Source organism: Capsicum annuum, chromosome 2 (assembly GCF_002878395.1).
Source record: "Capsicum annuum cultivar UCD-10X-F1 chromosome 2, UCD10Xv1.1, whole genome shotgun sequence".
NCBI classification, from domain to species: Eukaryota; Viridiplantae; Streptophyta; class Magnoliopsida; order Solanales; family Solanaceae; genus Capsicum; species Capsicum annuum.
Genome location: NC_061112.1, coordinates 25,734,598 through 25,755,549, shown reverse-complemented (window position 1 = coordinate 25,755,549; position 20,952 = coordinate 25,734,598). Strand labels below are relative to the sequence as shown.

General features: G+C 34.2%; 1 protein-coding gene and 1 long non-coding RNA gene across 4 annotated transcripts in view; both read left to right on the top strand.

Moving 5' to 3' along the window:
• Positions 1-5,037, top strand: part of LOC107858471 (twinkle homolog protein, chloroplastic/mitochondrial) — a 65,680-nt gene extending 60,643 nt beyond the window's left edge. The window contains exons 18-21 of the mRNA XM_016703136.2: positions 3,816-3,912; positions 4,008-4,142; positions 4,223-4,290; positions 4,482-5,037. Coding sequence (XP_016558622.1) covers positions 3,816-3,912; positions 4,008-4,142; positions 4,223-4,290; positions 4,482-4,530 — 349 coding nt within the window. The 3' untranslated portion in view covers positions 4,531-5,037. The remainder of the gene's footprint in view (positions 1-3,815; positions 3,913-4,007; positions 4,143-4,222; positions 4,291-4,481) is intronic.
• Positions 5,038-15,062: 10,025 nt separating this feature from the next.
• Positions 15,063-19,243, top strand: LOC107858472. 3 transcript variants are annotated; one of them, XR_001671001.2, is made up of 3 exons: positions 15,095-15,845; positions 16,769-16,831; positions 17,025-19,243. It is a non-coding gene; the product is annotated as an uncharacterized LOC107858472 (long non-coding RNA). The 3 variants fall into 3 exon arrangements; XR_007051401.1 differs by having other exon boundaries at positions 15,098-16,831; positions 17,025-17,132; positions 17,480-19,243; XR_007051391.1 differs by having other exon boundaries at positions 15,063-16,831.
• Positions 19,244-20,952: the final 1,709 nt, after the last annotated feature.

Below are 20,952 nucleotides of genomic sequence, written 5' to 3'. Positions count from 1 at the left end.
GATTCTCTGAAGCAAAACAAGATATGGGTTTCACTTTTCTTGAAAAATTCTTGCTATTTTTTCCATTAAATTGAACTCGAGGAGTGTAAAGATTGAAACTTTCTGAGTTTTTGGTTGCTTTGGGATGTTGGATGCCAATGTTTTGGTTGTAATGGTGTTGTTAGACCTCTCATGTTTGTCTTCTACATTGTCCCCTATTTTCTTGTTGAAAATTTTGGTCTTGTATTTAAGTTATTCTTGTTTGAGTTATTGATGGAGATGGGCAATTGTGAATTTTGAAGAATAAAAATGGAGAAGAAATTAAATGTCCATTAAATTTCCAATTCAAAATGGAGAATAAAATAAGAATAGAAAATGAAGAAGAATAAGAATGGAAAAGAAATTAAATAAAAATTAATTTTAAAAAAAAAATTCATGTGTCAATATAAGATTGGCGCGTGTATTACACTTTCTACTTCAAAATCGGGTATAAGGTTTTAGGGGGGAGTTAATTCCACTTTAAAAAAGTCCAGGGGGTAATAAGACCCCCGCAAAGTTCAGTATGCTCAACTGAAAATTCAGTCAAAGTTCAGGTATTTTCGTGAGTATTATCCCTAAAGAAAAATATAATTCTCTTTCATATTTGGCTAACATCTTTCTTGGAAGAAATATTTTGTAACTCTATAAATTGAAGATCCCTCTTCTCATACATTAACATAATAACATTCACAATATAGTCCTCAAAAGGGTCTGGTTTAGGGGGATATTTCTCCTAATAGGTTTATGCTTTTTCATTATTAGTTTATAATATGTTGGTTGTTTGGCCAAATCATATTAATAATATGTTTTTTAGTATAGTTTAGTTTTATGTGTCATCTGAATTATCGTTTGTATGGTTTGCAACCAATAACTTTCTCATGATGCCCATGATTTCGAACCCAACAAGTGGTAACAGAGCTTAAGGTTTAAAGATCCGTTGGTTCAAATTGAGGACATGTTGTGATCAAAGTTGCTACAACCAACTTGACGATAGTGAAATCTTTTGTCAAAAAGAACATTAAAAAAAACTACATGTGGAGATATTTTTGGGGAAAAAGGTGCAAAATATACTCAAACATTGGCGAATTTTGTTGTAACACACCTGAACTTTGTGGGTGTTGTGTGACCCCCCTGAACTATTTATTAGTGTATTTTAGTGACACTTATAAGATAATAAAAAAATAAAAAATGCTAATAAATAAATTAAAAAAAAAGAGTTTGGTGCAAATAAATGTCTGTAAAATACGCTAATAAATAGTTCAGAGGGGTCATAGACCTCCGCAAAGTTTTGGGGGTCATAGGACCCTGCAAAGTTCAGGCGTGTTATAACAAATTTTGTCAAAGTTTAGGTATATTTCAAACCATTTTCCCTATATTTTTTCAATCATATTTTAGACAATCATGTTGCTACATATTTAAAAACAAAAATACTTTTAACCATATGAAGGGCTCACTTTTAACCCGAAAGGGTTCCAATGCTTTTAACCCGAGAGATCTCCAATACTTTTAACCTAAAAAGGCTCCAATACTTTTAACCCAAAAGGGCTCCATTTTAAACATGACAAGCAACAATAATAAAGATTATCTGAAGAACAAAAATCATGCACGTGATATGAAGAAGGCAGATCAAGTTTTGTCAAGAAAATCAGCTAAAAGAGGCAGATTTTTTAGGGGTTTTGCAGTGATTTTCTAACCAAATTTAAGGTTTAAGGAAAAGTCAAAGTAGTACAATAATTACTTTACTTTTTCTAAAAGGAAAGTATAATGCTCTTCTATATTTGGCCAACAACTTTCTTGGCGGAAATATTTTGTAACTCTATAAATTGAAGGTCCCTCTTCTCATATCATAGCACAATAACATCCACAATGTAGTCCTCAAAAATTCTAGTTTAGGGAAAAATTTCTTCCAATAGGTTTATATTTTTTCAGTATTTATTTATAATATGTAGGTTGTTTGACCAAATTATATTAATAGTATGTTTTTTAGTATAATTTAGTTTTATGTGTCATCTAATTTATCGTCTATATAGTTTGCAACTAATTGCTTCCGCATGACGCCCATGATTTCGAACCCAACATTCCCCAACATATAAGAAAAATTAAACCATATTAAAACTGGTGATACTAACGAAAATATTCTTCTCCATTAAATAAGAAAAAAGAAGTAGTATTTATGAAGAATAGTTTCGCTTTTTAATTAAAAGCAGGTGGTTAGAATTATTTTTAGCATCCAGTAACTAAAGAAATAATAGATAAAGAACTTTAAAAAAATTCTATATTGATTTGCTTTTCTATCGGCCTCTTCTAAGATGCTTGATGAAAGATCTATTTATAGATTTTTTCCACCGCACTAATTTAAATAACCTTCCCTTTTTGGTAAGTTCTGAAATACAACTTGAAACTGTTGCAATATTCTATATAATATTTTCTATTGGTTATTCCTACTCATATTCTAACACTCCCCCTCAAGCTGGTGCATACAAGTCATATTTACCGAGCTTGTTACAAATGTAATTAATACGAGAAAGTGCAGGACTTGGTAAAATATCTGCAAGCTGATTACTCGATTTCACAAATTTTGTAACAATATCTCTGAAAAGTATCTTCTCTATCATAAAGTGACAATCAATCTCAATGTGCTTAGTCCTCTTATGAAATACTGGATTTGATGCGATATGAAGAACCGCTTGGTTATCACACACAAGTTCCATTTCACTAATTTCTCCAAATTTAAACTCTCAATAATTGTTTAATCCAAATGAGCTCGTAAGTGGCTGCCACCATTGCTCGATATTTTACTTTTGCACTAGATCGAGCAACCACACTCTGTTTTCTATTTTTTACTTTTCCAGGACACCAAATTACCACCTACTTAAACACAATATCCGGATGTAGAACGTCTATCACAAGGCGATCCTGCCAATCGACATCTGTATATTCAAAGGTCTGCTTATGCCCTCGATCCTCGGAGAGTAGTTCCTCCATTGCATGTCTAGTTACTGATCCTCTGGATGTAATTCACAAACGCTTGGGACATCCTTGTTTGTTCAAGCTACAAAAGATAGTGCCTAGTTTGTCTACTCTATCCACATTAGATTGTGAGTTGTATCAACTTGGGAAACACACCCAAACTACCTTTGAACATAGTGCTGAGAGTCATGCGGAGTATCTTTTCCTCTTCCTACTCCAGTTCTAACCGCTATCAACTGATCAAGGTGGCACTTTTGACTGTTGGAATGCCGCCTGCAGTCTATATAATTTTTGCTTTTGAAATTTGTTCTGTAGATTTTTCCTGCTCTCTAGGAATTTTGAATTACTTGTATCTTAAGCACCAGTTTTTCCTACAATGTATGTTGGTTGGCCTTCTTGTTGGACGTTTTCCTCTCAGGAGGAACCTCCTACTTGGATCTTGAACACTCATTTTTCTCCACATAGATTGAGTACCCTTGTCAACCCCGAAGAATGAAATTTTGGGGAGTTCAATATTCTTGGTTATACGCCTTTCAAGATATTACCGACAGAAATATTCAACTTGGTGAATCATCAACTTGTTCTTGTCCAACTCTTGATAAACATCCTTAGGTTGCTCTCTTACCTATTGTTTCATTTCTATACTATGTTTCGTTCGTGAAACTAATATGAGTTCTCTTTGTGCTTGAAACATTGAATTGTAGTTGTAATGTTCCATGTTCATTACCATTCAGTTTTCTCAAATATCGAGATCTCTAGGAAAATGTTCTCTTTCATTGTGACTTGTTGGAGTTGGGTCATTTAAAATCATTCATTCAACTTTTCAGGACTGAAACAGAGTATGTCAGCCAGATGCTGACGAAGATAAAACGGTTCGCGCAACACCATTCCTGTCATGTTTGGTTTGTTGCACATCCGAGACAGGTTGGTTGACTTGAATTTGATACTTGCTGCTTTGTTTGCCTTTGTTCTTTTTCAATTCTAATAATGTCAATGACCATCAAAAATTCTTTTGCCAGTTGCATCACTGGGTAGGAGGTCCTCCAAATCTGTATGATATTAGCGGAAGTGCACACTTCATAAACAAATGTGACAATGGTATCGTTATTCATCGTAACAGAGATCCTTCGTCTGGCCCTGTGGATCAAGTGCAGGTTTGATTTGCTTAGTAAGATTACTAGTTGTTTTCCTTAGATATTGAATATCGCTGAAAGTTCGTTTTATCTAATTCTAGGTTTGTGTAAGAAAGGTACGGAATAAAGTTAGTGGAACAATTGGTGATGCCTTCTTGTCATATGACAGGTACTTGATTTTTTAATGCAGACTCTGCACACATTATTTGGAGTTTTTGTGTTATTATTTCTTCTTGCGACTTACTGCCTTCTACTTTTAACACTGGAAACTCACTCCTCATGACACAATCTATTCAGAATAGCAACTTCTTGACGTGTGAGATCTGTGATTCGTCACTGCTTGCCTCTCTTATTTTGCAGAGTTACTGGTGAATTCATGGACATTGATGAGCACCCAAGGAAAGGCTAGCAAATTCTCGATATTTTTCCATTGTACATAATGTGTGCGATACTTGGACTTCTGATGAGAGATCACAGCTCCTACAAGAAGTTTGGAGCCATTGTGTGGAAAATTCTGGCAGTAATGAGAGCATTGTGCTTAGTGATGCTCTTCGCTTCAGTGGCTCTTGTAAGATAAGGTAACAAGAAACTATTAAGCTGTTGCACCTTAGGGCATCCATTTTCTTAGGCGGCGCGAGATGGAGGTGTTGGAAGCCTTAAATTTTCACGCTTCAGCTGTTGTTAAATTATTCAGTAAGCGTGCTTGATGCCTGGCAGTTTAACTAGTCTGAATGTCTTTGTCAGTAGTGCTTAGGGAGCAGATGCGATATTCTCAAAGTTAAAAATGTACGTCTTATTATAATTTTTTAGTTTGTTTTATTTTTACAGTTTCTATGTTTTCCAAGGCGTATTTTTGATAATGATTCATGTTTTAGTGTTGACGGGGGCGGTTTATTGGTTATGTTAAGTTACTCCATCTCGTCGTTTAATTTATTTTTGTTGATGTTCAAAATGGGAGATTGTTATGTGGCTGTTCGCAACTAATCTTAAAGTGAAAATAAATTGCAATAACAAATAAACTATGATGAGATAAAGATTTTATTGTAAAATTTTCTGAGTACAATTTTCGTGATTCAAGGGCTATTAGTAATGTCTTCCTATGTTGAATGATATGGACGTTCCTTGTAATGTATTTGATCGCTATGAACGTCGGGTGGTTATTTTAACAATGCTTTTCATCTCATTATGAATATCTCAAGGGATTTCAATAGGCCTGAATTAGGATTTAGGATAGAAGAGTTTTCGAGAATTCTAATGACATTAGGTTCATCCGTAGAGTTTCACAAATTCTTAATGTTTATCGTAGTGTTGTGTTCCCAACAATGATTGAAGGCAGGCATTATCTGTTATCCTTCTTTCATGGGTCTTGAAAGGGAGCCTTGGAGTAACTGGTAAAGTTGTTCTTAAAGGAGAGCCTTGGAGTAACTGGTAAAATTGTTGTCATGTGATCAGGAGGTCACGGGTTTAAGCCTTGGAAACGGCCTCTGACAAAAATGCAAGGTAAGATTGCGTACGATACACCCTTGTGGTGGGGTCCTTCCCCAGACATAGTGCATAGTGGTAACTTTAGTGCACCAAACTGTCTTTTTTCTTCTTTAGTGCAACAAACTGTCCTTTTTCTTCTTTCACGGGTCTTGTTGGATCAAAACTGCTTTGCACATTTAATCTTGTGATATAGTCGAAGATCTTAACACTTTTAACTAAGTATTTTAAGCACCTGTTGGAGTCTTGCTGTGTCATTTAACGCTTTCTTGACAATCAATTAAACTTACCTGTATAATACATTAGGTGATGATATGACATGATATGACATGATGACTAATTAAAAGAGGGTGTAAATTTCTCAATGGTCACTCATGTTTGGAAAAATTGCTTATTAAAATTCCTTTCTTTTTTATTTTCTTTAATGACTACAATAGCACCGAACTAATACATTTTTTCTGAAAATATACTCAACTAATAAAAACATCCCTCTCTTCTAGTTCGATGTCGTAGCACATTAATTTCTTTTTAATAATTCATTTATTAATCCATTTAACACAATCATATATTAGACACGATAAAAAATGTACAAACACGCAAAAGATTTCCTATACCACTTCAAATACTTAATGAGGTGATTTATGGCCATGCAAATGTTAATATTTTTTTTGAATCATAACTTTTGAAGTTTTTTTTCTTAAATTTTGTCCGCAGTCAAATACCATCAAATAAATTAGGATGAAATAATAATAGAAAATCAAATAATATGACTTACTTAAAAAAAAACTTAGCTGCGTTTATTGGGGGTTTTAGCAGCTGCTGTTACATAAAGAAACTAACAGTAACTACAAGGGTTGGTGTGGTGGTTCAGCACCTCACCCCTTTAGCAAGAGGTTGGGGGTCTGATCCCCACCTCTGGTGAATGAAAAAAATTTTGTGGCCAATTCCCTACCGCTTAGTGCGCTGACAGTAGGAACGGAGGATTAGTCTCACGGCTGTCAGATGTGGGATACCTTGGACAACAAAAAGAAAACAAAGAAACTAACAGCTACCATCGAAGAAATCTGAGATTGTTTGCGGAGGTTATAGCAAGCTGATTCAATCAGGAAATAAGTAGGGTGGGTTATAAAAATGTTAAAAATACTTGATGCCTCTTACTTGTAAATATTTTTTGAATAATTTAATAATATAAAAAATTGCTTACTCTTATATACTCCCTCCGTTTCAAAAAGAATGACCTACTTTTCTTTTTAATCCGTTTAAAAAAGAATGATCTCTTTCCTTTTTTGGCAATACTTTAATATCAACTTTTCACATGACATGTTTAAGACCATAAGATTAAAGAACATTTTGATACATTTGACATAACTTTAATTTAAGGCTAGAAGATTCAAAAGTCTTCTTTATTTTCTTAAACTTTGTATCAAGTTAAAATAGGTCATTCTTTTTTAAACGGAGAGAGTATTAAACATGTGAAATCAATCTATTCCAAGTGCTCTTTTCGTTTTCTAGCTTACTCAGCCATAATGCAGACATCAAGCTAGAAAATCGGCCTAAAAATATTGAGTATATATATATATATATATATATATTACATAGCTTTAAGCTAGCCACAATTTTTTAAAAAATAAATTCAAAGCTCAAAGCATCATCTAACGAGAACAAGTGTCTTTACTAATTATTATTACAAAAGCCTTTTTGCCGATATTTACATGCACCATGCAAACAGATGAAATGATTTGGTATTGTTTTTTTACTGAATAGTGTTTGAAGAAATTTTTGGCGTCTTTGTATTATTTTTTCATCGGGTTTAAAATATGACTCTTCAATGAGTTAGTAAATATATTATTAAAAAAAGAAACAAATTTAATGCGACATGAGAATCCAACTAAGAGAAAAGGAAATTTTATTAATTAAATATCTTTTGAGAAAAATAGGGATAGTTAGAATGATATTATTGTCCTAAGAAATAAAAGTGATTTTAATAGACAATTTTCCAAATATGAATATTAAAAGAGGTCATGTGACATTTTGGAGTAAAATAACAATTTAAAAATAATTTAAAAAACATCTAATTTTCAAAAAGATAATAAATAAAAATTACCTGTTTTCGACACCCCCACCCCAACTTATCTCCTCACCCCCTTCCTCGTCCTCTTGAACTTCCCCCCTCCCTTCTCCCCCCCTCCTTTCATTTTTTTTTTTCATTAGTTTGTAATTTTCTTTTTTGGTTGTAGATTTGGTTTGGAGGATTAATTTGTCGATAGTGAGTCTTCGGCGAGATGTCGACAATGATGATAGGATTCTTTTAATGTTTTTTCTTTCAATTTTGGTGTTTTGTTTTTTCATCTTCTTGTAAGGTTTTTCAAAATTAGTGTGCTGGTTTTTAATTTTGTTCTTCCATATTTTGTAAGTTTTTCCACCAAGATTTTGCATTGTGAAAGGTGGAGTGGGTTGTAGGGATAAAGAGTGAAGAAAAAGAGGGAAAAGAATATTTTTACAAAACTAAATGCTTTTCATGTGCTAAGAATGAGTGCACACACAATGGGTCAAGTGAGCAAAAAGTGTCAAGATAACACAGCAAAATTTTATTTGAGGTGTTTAAAATGAACAAGATTTACTTGAGGTGTCTAAAGTGAAAGTTGGTGCCCACTTTTAAAGGACTGTTCATGGGTTCAAGTCTAAATTTTTTTTTGGTTCTTATAATAATGTGATGTTTATATATGTATAGTGACTTTAATGCATAAATCACATTTATTTATTACAAACAAAAGCATGTAAAAAAATGATTTGTTAATTGTGTATCATAAAGAAGGAATGTACTTTTTAACAAAGGCGTGCAAAAATTGAATCAACCGATAAATTGAATTGATAAAAATGTTATTGGCTTATTTCTATTTGGGTTATTGGGTTAATAATTTTTTAACGATTTTGTAAATTTTTTTATTGGGCTATCGGTTCATTTTCGATTTGAAGGTTTTAATTAATGGTTAGACCGATAATCCAATAAGATTATATTGAAACTATATTTTTATTCACACTTATATAATAGTAGTTTTAAATTCTATATACATATCTTATTGTCTTTTGTATTTTATAGTTGTTGTCTTAGTTTTTTTAATTTGTGTAAAATTTATACATTAAGATAGTGTAGAACAAATAAAAATAAGAGAAAGTAAAAAAGAATTAAGGGAGTATTTTCTTATCGGTTAAATAAAAAAATCGAACCGCTAAAGATCAAAAGTTGATTAACCGAAAACCTATATCGAATATCTTGTTGATTCGGTTTCGGATTAGCATGTTTAAAAATTAAAAACCGATCAATCAGATTGATAATGTACAAACTAAACTGAATTGATTGATGCACACCCCTACTTGTTAATCAATTTAATCAAAAAAATATAAAGAGTATGAATGTATTGTCTTTATTCATGAAGTTATGACCATAATTGATGGACATCATTTAAATTTACTTTTTTATTTTAGACATTCATACTTGAAGTATGATATGTTCATGATATTAATGAGGATTATCATAAATATTTTAATATTTACTTTTATGCGTAATATACTAATACAATTCAAATAACCTTCAGACCTCTGAATGGGATGCTCATAAAGTTAAAGGTGTTTGACGATTCCTTAGTGCTATCAGAAAGTGCCAAAGGATGAAGATTACCTTCAAGAAGGTCAAGGGGCCTTCGCAAGGTTAAACGGAAGCAAAAGAAGAGATGGAGAAGCACTGGAGGGACATGCGTGCCACATGCATAAGCAGGTCAAGGACAGGTCATTCCAGTGTCACCTGTGTGCCATAAGAGTGAGCAAGTAAAGGATAGGTCAAGGGCATGCATCAATTTTCTGAAATGATTCACTTTTGGACCCATAAGTTGTAATAATTAATCCTAAACTATAAATAGGAGTTCTCTTTCATTTTCTAGACCAACTTTGATGCTAATAAACTATTACTCTCTTGTGAGTGTGTGTGAACTTGGATTAGCTTGCGTTGAAACTTTATTTAGAAATATTAATTGCGTGGGAATCGATTCTCTTGTTGTCGACGTATGATTTAGGTGCTTGGTTTGGATTATTGAATAGAGGATTAAAGGTTTAACATATCCTTTATTTGCTTCAATTTCATTCTTGTGTCTATTTTATTGCTTGTTCTGTCTATCTTTTTATTTTCATTCCTTATATCGTAGTTAGTTTTTATTTTCGTAGTTTTCTTTGGTATCATTTGGTATCAGAGGCAAGTTTAGATTCATTCCTACAAGTCCAGTCTTGAGTGTGATAGCTAGAAAACTAAAAAAAAAGTCTCCAAAAATGTTCTTAGAAAAAATCCCCCTAATAATTTATGTTTTTGAGTCATATTTGTTGTTTCCACACTAGACTTGTTCCATCTAGTGATATATAGGTTGGATCTTGAGCCTTGGATGTGTTTGGAAGAGTATTAAAGTAGGCCACTATTGTTGAGCTTGTTCTTAAAGAAGTAGTGAATCGGGTCCTTAAATCTTGCTCATTTGGTGATTATTTGTAGGTTGAAAAGTATTTTCCACATCAAAAGAACCCTAGATCTATGTTGTGATGCTATTTGTAGAAGTTCCAAATTTTACCATTTTGGTATTCTTGAAGGTTGAAGAAACTAGCAAGTGGGTTAAAAAATTTGAAGAAATTGGGGCTTAAGATTGTTTGGAATGTGTTTGGGAGGTTGAAAGGAGCGTGGGTTTCAAATTTCATCGCATTTCGAACAATGAAGAAGTAGTTGAAAAATTTGGTGCTCATTGTGTTCTTGAAGACCTTCATATCTTCAAGAAGGCAATTTTATTCCTAAATTGTTGTTTAATCCAATAAAGAGAGAAAAAAGTGAGAAAAGTTGTTGGCATAAAGCATACCCCAAAGGGCCTAAGGAATATTCCAAGAGAGAGAAGCAAAGGGGGGCCACAGAGGGGGAAAATTTGGTCATTTCTAGGTGTTTTTCCTGGGCATCTGTGCCCCACCTGCTCACGTAGGTGGAACTTGTGCCCCATCTTCTCACGCAGGTAACTCTATCAAGGTCGTCCTTTGACCTGTGAAATGGCACCTACGAAGGTATGTGCCCACCTACAACCACAACTTATCAAACGCATGTTAGACACTCCAAAATTTCTTTTCACCCAGGTTCCATCATCCTAATTTATTTTCTTGATTTCTAAATACTAATTAATGACTAGTAATTGATCTATTAGCTGATTAATTAGTTTTAGAGTTCATTTTCTTTTTTGTATCCTTCTTGTGTGCTTTTCTCTTTTGTTTTCATTGTTTTTTCTTGATTCAAGTATGTTAGTTTTATTTTTGAGCCTTTCTTTTCAATTTCAAACAAGAATTCACTCTGATCACAAGTCACAATTGATGCCACATTTTCTAATTGGAGTACAAACGATCTTTCAATGCTAGCGACACCAATTAAAATAAAAGATCAAAGGTGTGTATCCCAAGGGATTGTAAGGTTAATTTCTTAACCGTAACTTGTTTGTTATTTTTGTTTAGTATTTCTTTTGTTAGGCACAATGGATTCGGATAATGATACCCCATAAGATATGGATAACAATACTTCAAACTCAATCTTAGCCGTACTTGAATCTTTTAGTCGAAAAATGAAAAACATGGAAAGATCCTTCACAAGGAGGATGGACAACTTGGAAAACCGTCTAGATTCCACTAATTCAACCCCTCAAAACTCTTATGCCTCTACTAATGGACATGATCAGAACACTTCTCTTACTATAACCCCCAAAACCCTACACCAAATATACCATCCTCAACCATAAAACCATGAACCCATCCCACAAATCACCACTTATCCACACAATTGAAATCCCATACGACCACTAAAGCCTCAATACCATCTTAAAATCCCATAAAATCAAGAACCACACTTCAAATTTCACAACCCCAAGGACTACCCCAAGCTCCACTTAACCAAAATCCATTATCTCGAGTCTTGACTAACCATAATCAACCAATCTAAGTTGAAGATATAAGGAAAGAGGGACTTTAAAGAGATTATGAAATGATGGATAAGATAGCCATATGTGAGGAATTTATACGGGATAAGAGAGAAATGTACAGGGGAGGATATAGAAGACGGGAAGAAAGATTTGGTTCAGTTCCCACAGAAGAGGAAATTTAGGAAACCAACCAAATTTGGGAAATATGGGTTGAGTCATGGGTCTTAACTCTATTAAGAAGTGATCCATCAATTTACCTTGATTAGGAAGTAAAATGCAATCAGATTTTCCAACTCAATGAGTTAACTGGATACAAGAAAGTCGTCCATGTAGTTGCTCAATTTGAAGGGTATGCTTCTACTTGGTGGGAAACTCAAAGGGTGCAATAAGAAAGAAATAGTAATCTAACTTTTTAGATTGGGATGAATTGAGGGCACTTATGAGGGAGAAGAATATGATAAAAAGGTTCAAACAAGAGCAACTCACTAAGATCTATAATTTGCGACAATGAGGTCGAGGTTTGGAAGACTACTTGAGGAATTCTAAACCTTGATCCTTCGCCTTGAGATTATTTCCACTAAATTATTTTATGGCTCAATTCAAAGGTGGTTTGGACTATGTCATTTCTTCTCAATTAGTATTCCATAATTTTGAGCAGATAGAAGACCTTGTTGAAGCGATCATTGAGGTTGAGAGGAACAATAATGCAAAGAACTCTTTTAATAATGATGGCTAAATCTCTTCTAGTTCATTCAGATGGAACAAGAACAAGGATTTCACCAAGTCCTATGAGAAGAAGCCTATTGAGAAGGACATCCTAAGGTATCCACTAAAGAATAAAGGTAATCACTATCCTAACAGCAATCATATAGGTATTGCTTAGTTTAAATATCAAGGTTGGGGTCATAGGGCAAGTGAATGCCCCAATCAAAGAAATATATTATTGGTGAAAGGTAATGCTTACTTTGTTGGGGATAAGATAAACTAAGAAGATGAAGAGGAGGAAGAAACCTAAGAGGGTGATGACTTTGGGAGTGAAGGAGAAAGAAGGATTAGTGTACCTAATGATTTGATGATGAAAGCTTCCAATGAAGATGTTTGGCCTCAAGAAGGAGAGATCATAAATTTTAACTTTATGATGAGGCGGAAGATGAGCAGTAAGGTTAAGGTGCTTTGGGCTCATAAAGGGGAGATTAGTAACAAACCCAAGCACTTGTTGTTTTCTACCTTTGGCACTAGTATTTTGCCAACTTCCAAGTTGATGCATGAGATGAAAAGTCCACATGGTGAAAGTATAGAAGGCAAGAGAGAAAGATCAAGGCTTTTCTCCAAAGATATGTACCTATCCCCTCTTACTCCTAGGAATCCTTAGAATCATGATGACATTAACCTATGGTAGATAATATCTTTAAGAGATTTGACTTAAAATTCTACCTAGATGGTGTTGATGTCTCTCAAATCACCTTGGAATGTCTTAAATGTGCATAGACTATGTGTCCTTCCCAACCCGAATGGCCAATTATTTGTTGTCTTGAGAAGACTCTATGGTCCCTACTTGACAAACAACTATTATTCATTGTCCCTTGTCATACTTATGTCGATAGAAAATCTATATTTCTTTGTGAGTCTTCATGTGATCTTGTCCTTGATATCACCTTAGATGATGTTGGTTCCTTTCATTCTATTCTCTTTTCTTGTAAAAATAACCATATTTATATTGAGAAGGTCTTGTGTATAAACATGGCTTGTTGTTAAAGGAAGGGTAATCTACACCCTAATGACTACTTGACTTTATCCTCGGTTGTTCCAACATGTAATGATTTTCTTGGCAATTTTGTTAAAGTAAATGCCTTGGAATAGTTTATTGATGTTTGTTGTAGCCAATTTCTTTATGCTCTAAACGATGAGATCTTTTCATTTAACCTAAGGGATGATTGGTTATATATGAAGTGGGTGTCTTCTTGGCATGAAAGTATTGATGTTAACCCTTGTGCTAACCCTCATGCTTTGAGGATGTATTATTTGTTTGTTCTTCTCTTGTGCTTGATGGTTACAGATTCGAGGACAAATCTTCTTTAAGAAAGAGAGGATTATGCAATCTAAATTTCCTTGGGACATTTGGATGAGATGCTCATGAAGTTAGAGGTGCTTGAAGACTCCTTAGTTCTATCAAAAGGTGCCAAAGGATGAAAATTATCTTTAAGGAAGGTCAAGGTACCTTGGCAAGGTCAAACAGAAGCAAAAGAAGAGCTTGGTGAATCATATGAGGGACATATGTGCCACATGCGTTAGAAGGTCAATGACAAGTCATTTTAGTGTCACTTACGTGCCATATGCGTGAGCTGGTCAAGGGCTGGTCAAGGACATGTGCCCAATTTTTTGAATGGATCACTTTTGGGCCCATAAGTTGTAATAATTAACCCTAGACTATAAACAGGAGTTCTCTTTCATTTTCTAGAACAACTTTGATGCTAATGAACTATTATTCTCTTATGAGTGTGTATGAGTTTGGATTAGCTTGCGTTGAAACTTTGTTTAGAAATATTGGTTCCTTGGGAATCAATTCCCTTGTGATCGACGTATGATTTAGGTGCTTGGTTTGGATTATTGAATCGAGAATTAAGGGTTTAACATACCTTTTGTTTGCTTTTAGTTACATTTTTATGTTTATCTTATTTCTTGTTCTATCTATCCTTTTATCTTTCATTCCTCATATCATAGTTACTTTTCATTTTTGTAGTTTTCTCCAACATCATATATTTCTTATTAAACACTACTCCATTCATTCTAATTTATGTGGTACCATTTGACTTGACTTAATGTTTAACAAAAAAAGAAAGACTTTTGAAATTTTTGATCTAAATCACTCCTTGACTATTTGTGTGGGTATAAATCATTTCATTAAAGAAAAAAGAAGAATTTTGAAGTTAAATTATTTCTAAATATAGAAATGTGACCTTTTTCTAAGGATAGACTATAAAGAAAAGTGTGTCATATAAAAATTATGAGCGAGGGAGTATACAAAATATTTCAGTATAATTGTTATAAAAAGTAATTTTATAAAGAATTTACTACTGTAATGAATGTCATTGCTCTTATAGGTAGAATATTATTATAAAATTCGATTCTAAAAAAGTTAGCTTACTATAGTAAGATATTATCATAATAAATTGTTATTATAATATGGTTTGTATAATAAATCCTATATGCATTTACTTAATATTGTATGAATTTTTCTAGCAAATTACATTGTAGTTGGTTAACGTTATCCTATTTTTGCTGTCTCTTAAATGCCCATGACAACATACAGTGGGATTTATGTCCCTGTATTCACCCATTTTTCCTTCATTAAAGAGCATGTATGAAGATTTAGACATTTTAAGAAGACCTATGGCAATATCTCAAATAAGAAAATTTCAAGACATGCTCAATGGCCTGAAATTAATATTTAAAAAGTGTCATTGATGGAAAAAGAGCTTCAATCCAATAAATATAATTTTTCATGTCTTATTAACCATATATATAAGCCAACAAGAAGAGGACCAACACTGCATCATCCAGCAGTACAAAAAGTTATATCTATTGTACTTTGAGGAGGACCAACGCTGCATCAAATAATTGTACTAAAAGTAATATGAATTGTACCCTAAATTTGGGCCCATTTTATTTCTTTCTTCTCTTGCTTAACCACGTGTCTATGCATGTAAATTCAATCTTTCTTCTCTTCTTCTATTTCAGTTCTGTTTTCTTAATTTCCTCTCACTATTTAATTTTCTTTCTCTGCCAAATTGATGCATTCGTTTGCTCCAAAGTGGTCCTTCTTCAACATTGGTGGAATCTTTTGAATGTGTTACGTTTTTCTTTTCTCATCAGTTTATTTTTTTGAAAATTTTATGCCTCTTTTATATTGAAACAATTGGATCGGGTAATTTTGTTTAAGGTGTTTCTTCAATTGATGATTTGAGAATAATTATATCCATTATTTGCTCATTATTTTTCATGACCTCTTATTGTTTGAAGTTTCTTGAATTTTGTATTTTTCATGAGATTTGGGATTGTGACATGACTATTCAAAGTTACTGCATGTAAGTATTTCGTCAATTTTTGCTTATTTTCTATTTGGAATTGAAAAGTCAAGAGGAGGTCGTTTTCGCCGGCTTGAGCAACAACAATTTCACGACGCTGTTCCTCCAGTAGGGCGGTTGATCATCGTTAACTTTGATTTTCTCTTTGGAGGTTTTAGGAACTGTTAAAATGGGTATGGGCTATTCACCTTCTGTTTTGTTTACCACTGTGGAGGTTTACTCTATATTAGAGACTGTCAAGAATATGGAAAAGAGTATTAAACAAGTCTTGGAGTAGATTTGCTTAAAATTTGAGATCTACATATATGTGAACTCTATGAACCTGGTGAATTTAGTACTAAATAGATTTCTTGAAAATTTTGGACATGAATTGCTATTCCTGGAAGTTTACAGGACTCTCTTTGAATCTTTGTTTAAAATTTGAGACCTACATATATGTGAAAACTTTATGAACTTGGTGACTTTAATACTAAATATATTACCTGCTTTTTGGAAAGGGATAGTTCGTGGTTAAGCCTTTTGATGTTTACTGCAGTGTGATGTTGAGAGAAGTGTAGGATGTGGGATAAGGTTTTATTTAAGACTAAGTTGTTCGAACTCTTCACTTTCGGTGCTGCATGGTGTCGACATGACATGGGTGTGGGGGGGATCCAGGATTCATATTATATAAAAGATTTTGTAAGAAAGAGAAATGTTAAGAAATATCACAATAACTCGGCAACAAACATTCAGAAATTATAATGATGCACTTAAATACCAAGATTTATACAATGGCGAAACAAGGGAATGAAAGGCCGCTTTGTGTTGGGTGCTCTTTAACCTCTCCATGATGATGACCCGTTGTCTTGGGATCAGAACCATCCAATGAAGAATAAGAGAAGAGCAAAGCACCAAATGGCATACCCTGTTGAATCCATTGAATCATATAGAAGCGGATGTAGTGTTTACTTGAGCTCAATATTTTCACACGAAACGTAAATATACCTGTTAAATTACTAAAATTTCAACAAACATCAAACTCTAAACTCATAATTTCAACAATAAAATAAGCACTTAAGACATTGATAATGCTGATGTTGTGTTTTCATTTGCTTAGGGAACTTTTACTCATCAAGATTTTGCTGGTCACAAGGGTACAATCAATACTGGTGATGTGCAGGTATAGAATATTCAGCTCTTTAACATTTTCACTTACAGGCTATGTTGCTCAAACCCTCCAAAAAAGCCTAACTTTTAGAGTATTCGACAGACATCCGACAGTATATTTGAAGAGTCCGAACAACATAGCTTACAAGAACAAAAGGAAAATTTTGTTTGCTGATATATGTTTCTTGCTTTGAATTATGTTGCAGTGGATGACAGCAGGAAGAGGTATAATTCACTCTGAAATGCCTGCAGGAGAAGGCAGTCAAAAAGGGTTGCAACTTTGGATAAATCTCTCTTCTAAGGACAAAATATAAGTTATTTTCACCAGCTGTCTTCTCTTTTCTACAGTCCATTGTAAACTTACAATTATAGGAAACTTTTAGTCTTATAATTCCTTTTGACCTATGTCGCTCGAACTCTTTGAAAGTGCTGGTGTACCTGTGTCAGACCTCCAAAGATGCACTACTGTTGGAGGATTCGACACGCACCCGTTAGCATTTTTAAAGAGTCTAAGCAACACAACTTTTGACCTGACCCCCTATATATACTTCACACACCACTACTTTATTGCACTTTAGCATTTAGTAGTAAAAATAATGGTTACCCTTTGTCACCACTGTTTCTTTACATGCTAAAGGACATGAATCAACTATTTTTGTAGGACAAAAGAACTTCAGTAGAAGTAGGCAAAGGTGGAGTAAACGAGCACGCCGGAAAGGGTCATCACTCTGGCAGCGGGACAAACGTCAACATTGGTCATAAAGGCGTTGGTGTTCACACTTGAAAGGGTAGCTCCATTAATGGTACAAACGTCAACGTTGGTCACGAAGACGTCAACGCAAACACCTCGCGTGGAACTCATGTTGGCGTTGGCAAAGGAGGAGTTGGTGTCACTACCCATGGCCACAAAGGAAAGTCGCCCGTCTATGTCGGCATAGGCAAAGGAAATTCACCTTTTGTTTATAATTATGCAGCTAAAGATGATTAACTTAATGATAATCCCAATTTGCACCAAGGGAGGAAAATGAAGCTGCAGTTTGAGGAAAATGAAGCTGCAGTTTGTGAAAACTGCAAATGGTATTGCTTTCTTGCCTCGTCAAGTAGCAGATTCTATTTCGTTTGTTCAAACAAAATTTCGAAAATTCTTAACCAGTTTTCTATTGATCTAAACTCTGAAGAGGCTCAAGCAATGAAACAGTCTGTCCAAGAATCTGAAGAGCCAGGTATACATAGTAATATCATAAATTTTCTTAATAATATAAAAACAATTTAACCATTATAGTGTAGTAGAATATTATCTGTCTATTTGTGCTGCTTTTATCTCTTCTCCACCATCGACCTCCGTCTGTCCCAATTCCCTCCAGAAAAAGTGAAAACATGTTGGCCATTCAGACGTTTTTCCTTCAAGTCTCTGTATCAGTTCTCCTTTCTTCTCATTCATCAGTCACCACTAGGTGCCGCAAAGTTTTCGTTAAATTCACCATCTTATGTTGGTCGGAGGCATCTCCTTTGACTATTGTGAGCGGTAATGTGGATAAGAAACCTTATGATAGAACCGAAGTTTGACTCGGCTTGCCTAGGAAAGGCCAATGGCTACTGACTCTCTCGATCTTCTCAAGGTATACAAATTCCTACGCCGATTTTCCTTGTAAACTACAATTAAATACTGAATTTTACTTGTTTATCTTTTTGTTGGTTAATTACATGATTGTCAGCTATCAGTTAAGCAGGTGAATCACGATAGTATGTTGCAGAAATTCCACAGGTATGTGGTGTTTGTGCTTTTCTGAAATCTGGCTTTAATATATTGTTAATTATTTTGGTTGCTATCAGTTTCAGCTCCTCATGTCAGACTCTACGAGTTAAGAATAGAAAACAACATGTATCCTGTTGTTTTTTTACTGGGTCATGAAAAGATGACTCTACCTATTGATGAGCTGATTGAAAAAGCAGAAGAGTCTTGCTGGTGTTTTTCCTGTCAAGGGTTGTGGTCCAGATTTACCTTTGGCTGCTAAGATTATTTTTAAGCCTACTATTTGGTAATGATGTTTAATCAAGTGTTAAAGCAAAATAAATATGAACATAATTTAGTTTGGAAAAATTCTTCATTCTTGTGATTCATTTTTCTTTAGCCTACAGTGCGCTACCTATCCTTTTTACTTCTTCTGCCTTTCTTTAGGTTCTTTCGAATGGTAATAGTAATTTTTTTGTTTCTATTGTTCCGAAGAAGAATTGCAAGAAGACGCATGACTTGGTTGCTGGTTCATGGAATTAGTTACAGTATCAAAGATTAATATTGGAGTACGTAGTAGGTAGAAATTGCATATAGTATTACATGTACTGAACATATCATGTTGTGTAATAAATAATGTTCTACCTTTTCTTTGATGATGATTATAGAATCTGGTAACTACGTTTCCTTCCCTATTTATTTCCAAATTAATAGCACGGGCCTTGCCCATCTAGTTTATATAGAGGCACAAACTAAAGTCAAAATGAGGTGAAATGTGGTTCCAAATTAAAGACCACAGATCGTACTCTGCTGACCACGAGCCGTGACTCCAACCTAAGATTCGTGGTATGCTGACTGGCTTGCCATTCTTTTTTAATTAAAGGACCATTGAGCCAATTGATTGAAACGAACAAAAATATACAAAATTTGGGTTGGCCTAAAAAGTCAAAGCCCCCCAAAATTAAACAAAATAACAAAAAAAAGACAAAAACTCCTAAACAATTTATGAAAGAAGAGTAAAATATCTAAAGCATCCTAGAAGCTGTCACAACCCAAATTAGGGCCTGACCGTGATGGGTATCTCAAGTCCCACGTGGATCGGAGATTAACCCCTTCACCTTACCGAACCAACACAGCATCCTCAAATATCGAATGAATTCCGAACATATAACAAGATAACGCATAATAAAACTAATGATAATTCATGATATGTCTATACCAACTACTGATAACCGGACAATCGTCCATCACCAAACAATCAACCACACCACCCAAGTCCATAGTAATCTAAGCCTCTACAAATCGAAGGTCAATAAAATATCGGTACATGCCCCCCAATAGCCAAAATCAATATCTAAAAGGTAGTCAAAACCTAAAAAGGAAACCACAATATGAACTTGGGTCTTTCGAAGGATGAAAGCTCACCACTTCAATCTGACTCGCTAGATGATCCCGAATCTATGTCACTGAGCAGGAGATGTGGAAGTATGGCCAGTTCCTGCATAGCGTGTGTAATAACCCCGGAAATTTTTCATTGAAATTTTGTGCGTAAACGTGTTGGAATCTATCTTCTAGAATGAATTATAAATTTTTCGTGCGAAATGTCTTAGATTATGACCCACCATTGCGTAGAGTATCGAATAAGCTTTCCAAATATATGTGGATAATCCAAAACGGTCACCCGAGCGACGAGTTATGAACATCCCAATCGAACCGTGAATAGTAGTGAACAGTAAAACGTGTAGGAAAACATACTGAGACCTGGCGTATTTTTGCTCCAACTTTAAACGATCATAACTCCTTGTACATAATGATCTGGGTGAACTACTATATATCAACGGAAAGCTCTGCGAGTCCTCTTTCAAATGAAATTAGTTTCATCCAATTTGTCTAACGAAGCAAAAAGTTATGGGCGATCTACTTCAGCCTATCAAAAGTGAATTGTTGGGTCAACTTCAAATCATCATAACTCCTCGTACACAATGATCTGGGTGAGATACTATATATCTAATGAAATTGGTTTCATCCAATTTGAATATCGGAGTAAAACGTTATGGTTGATCTACTTCAGACTATCAAAATAGTCCACCAAAGGACAGATTTGAGAATTTTTTTTGATTTTTAGGAGCGTTTTGGTCATTTCCCCTCACCCAAAATCCGTCCAAACCCTATATTAAAGCCTATTAGAAGCATTATATGTTATATTTCATCAAAATCCCTCAAAAAGAAAACCTTAAGCTCCTACATCCAACTTCAAGAACCTCCAAAGTTCACCATTAATTCTGCAAATTTATTCAAGATTCTAAGTTCCTAGTTCAAGAACTCCAAGAACCATCATTCAAAGGGACGATTAACATCTCAAAAACTAGTATCGATCTAAAGTTCATCATTCAAGGTATGTG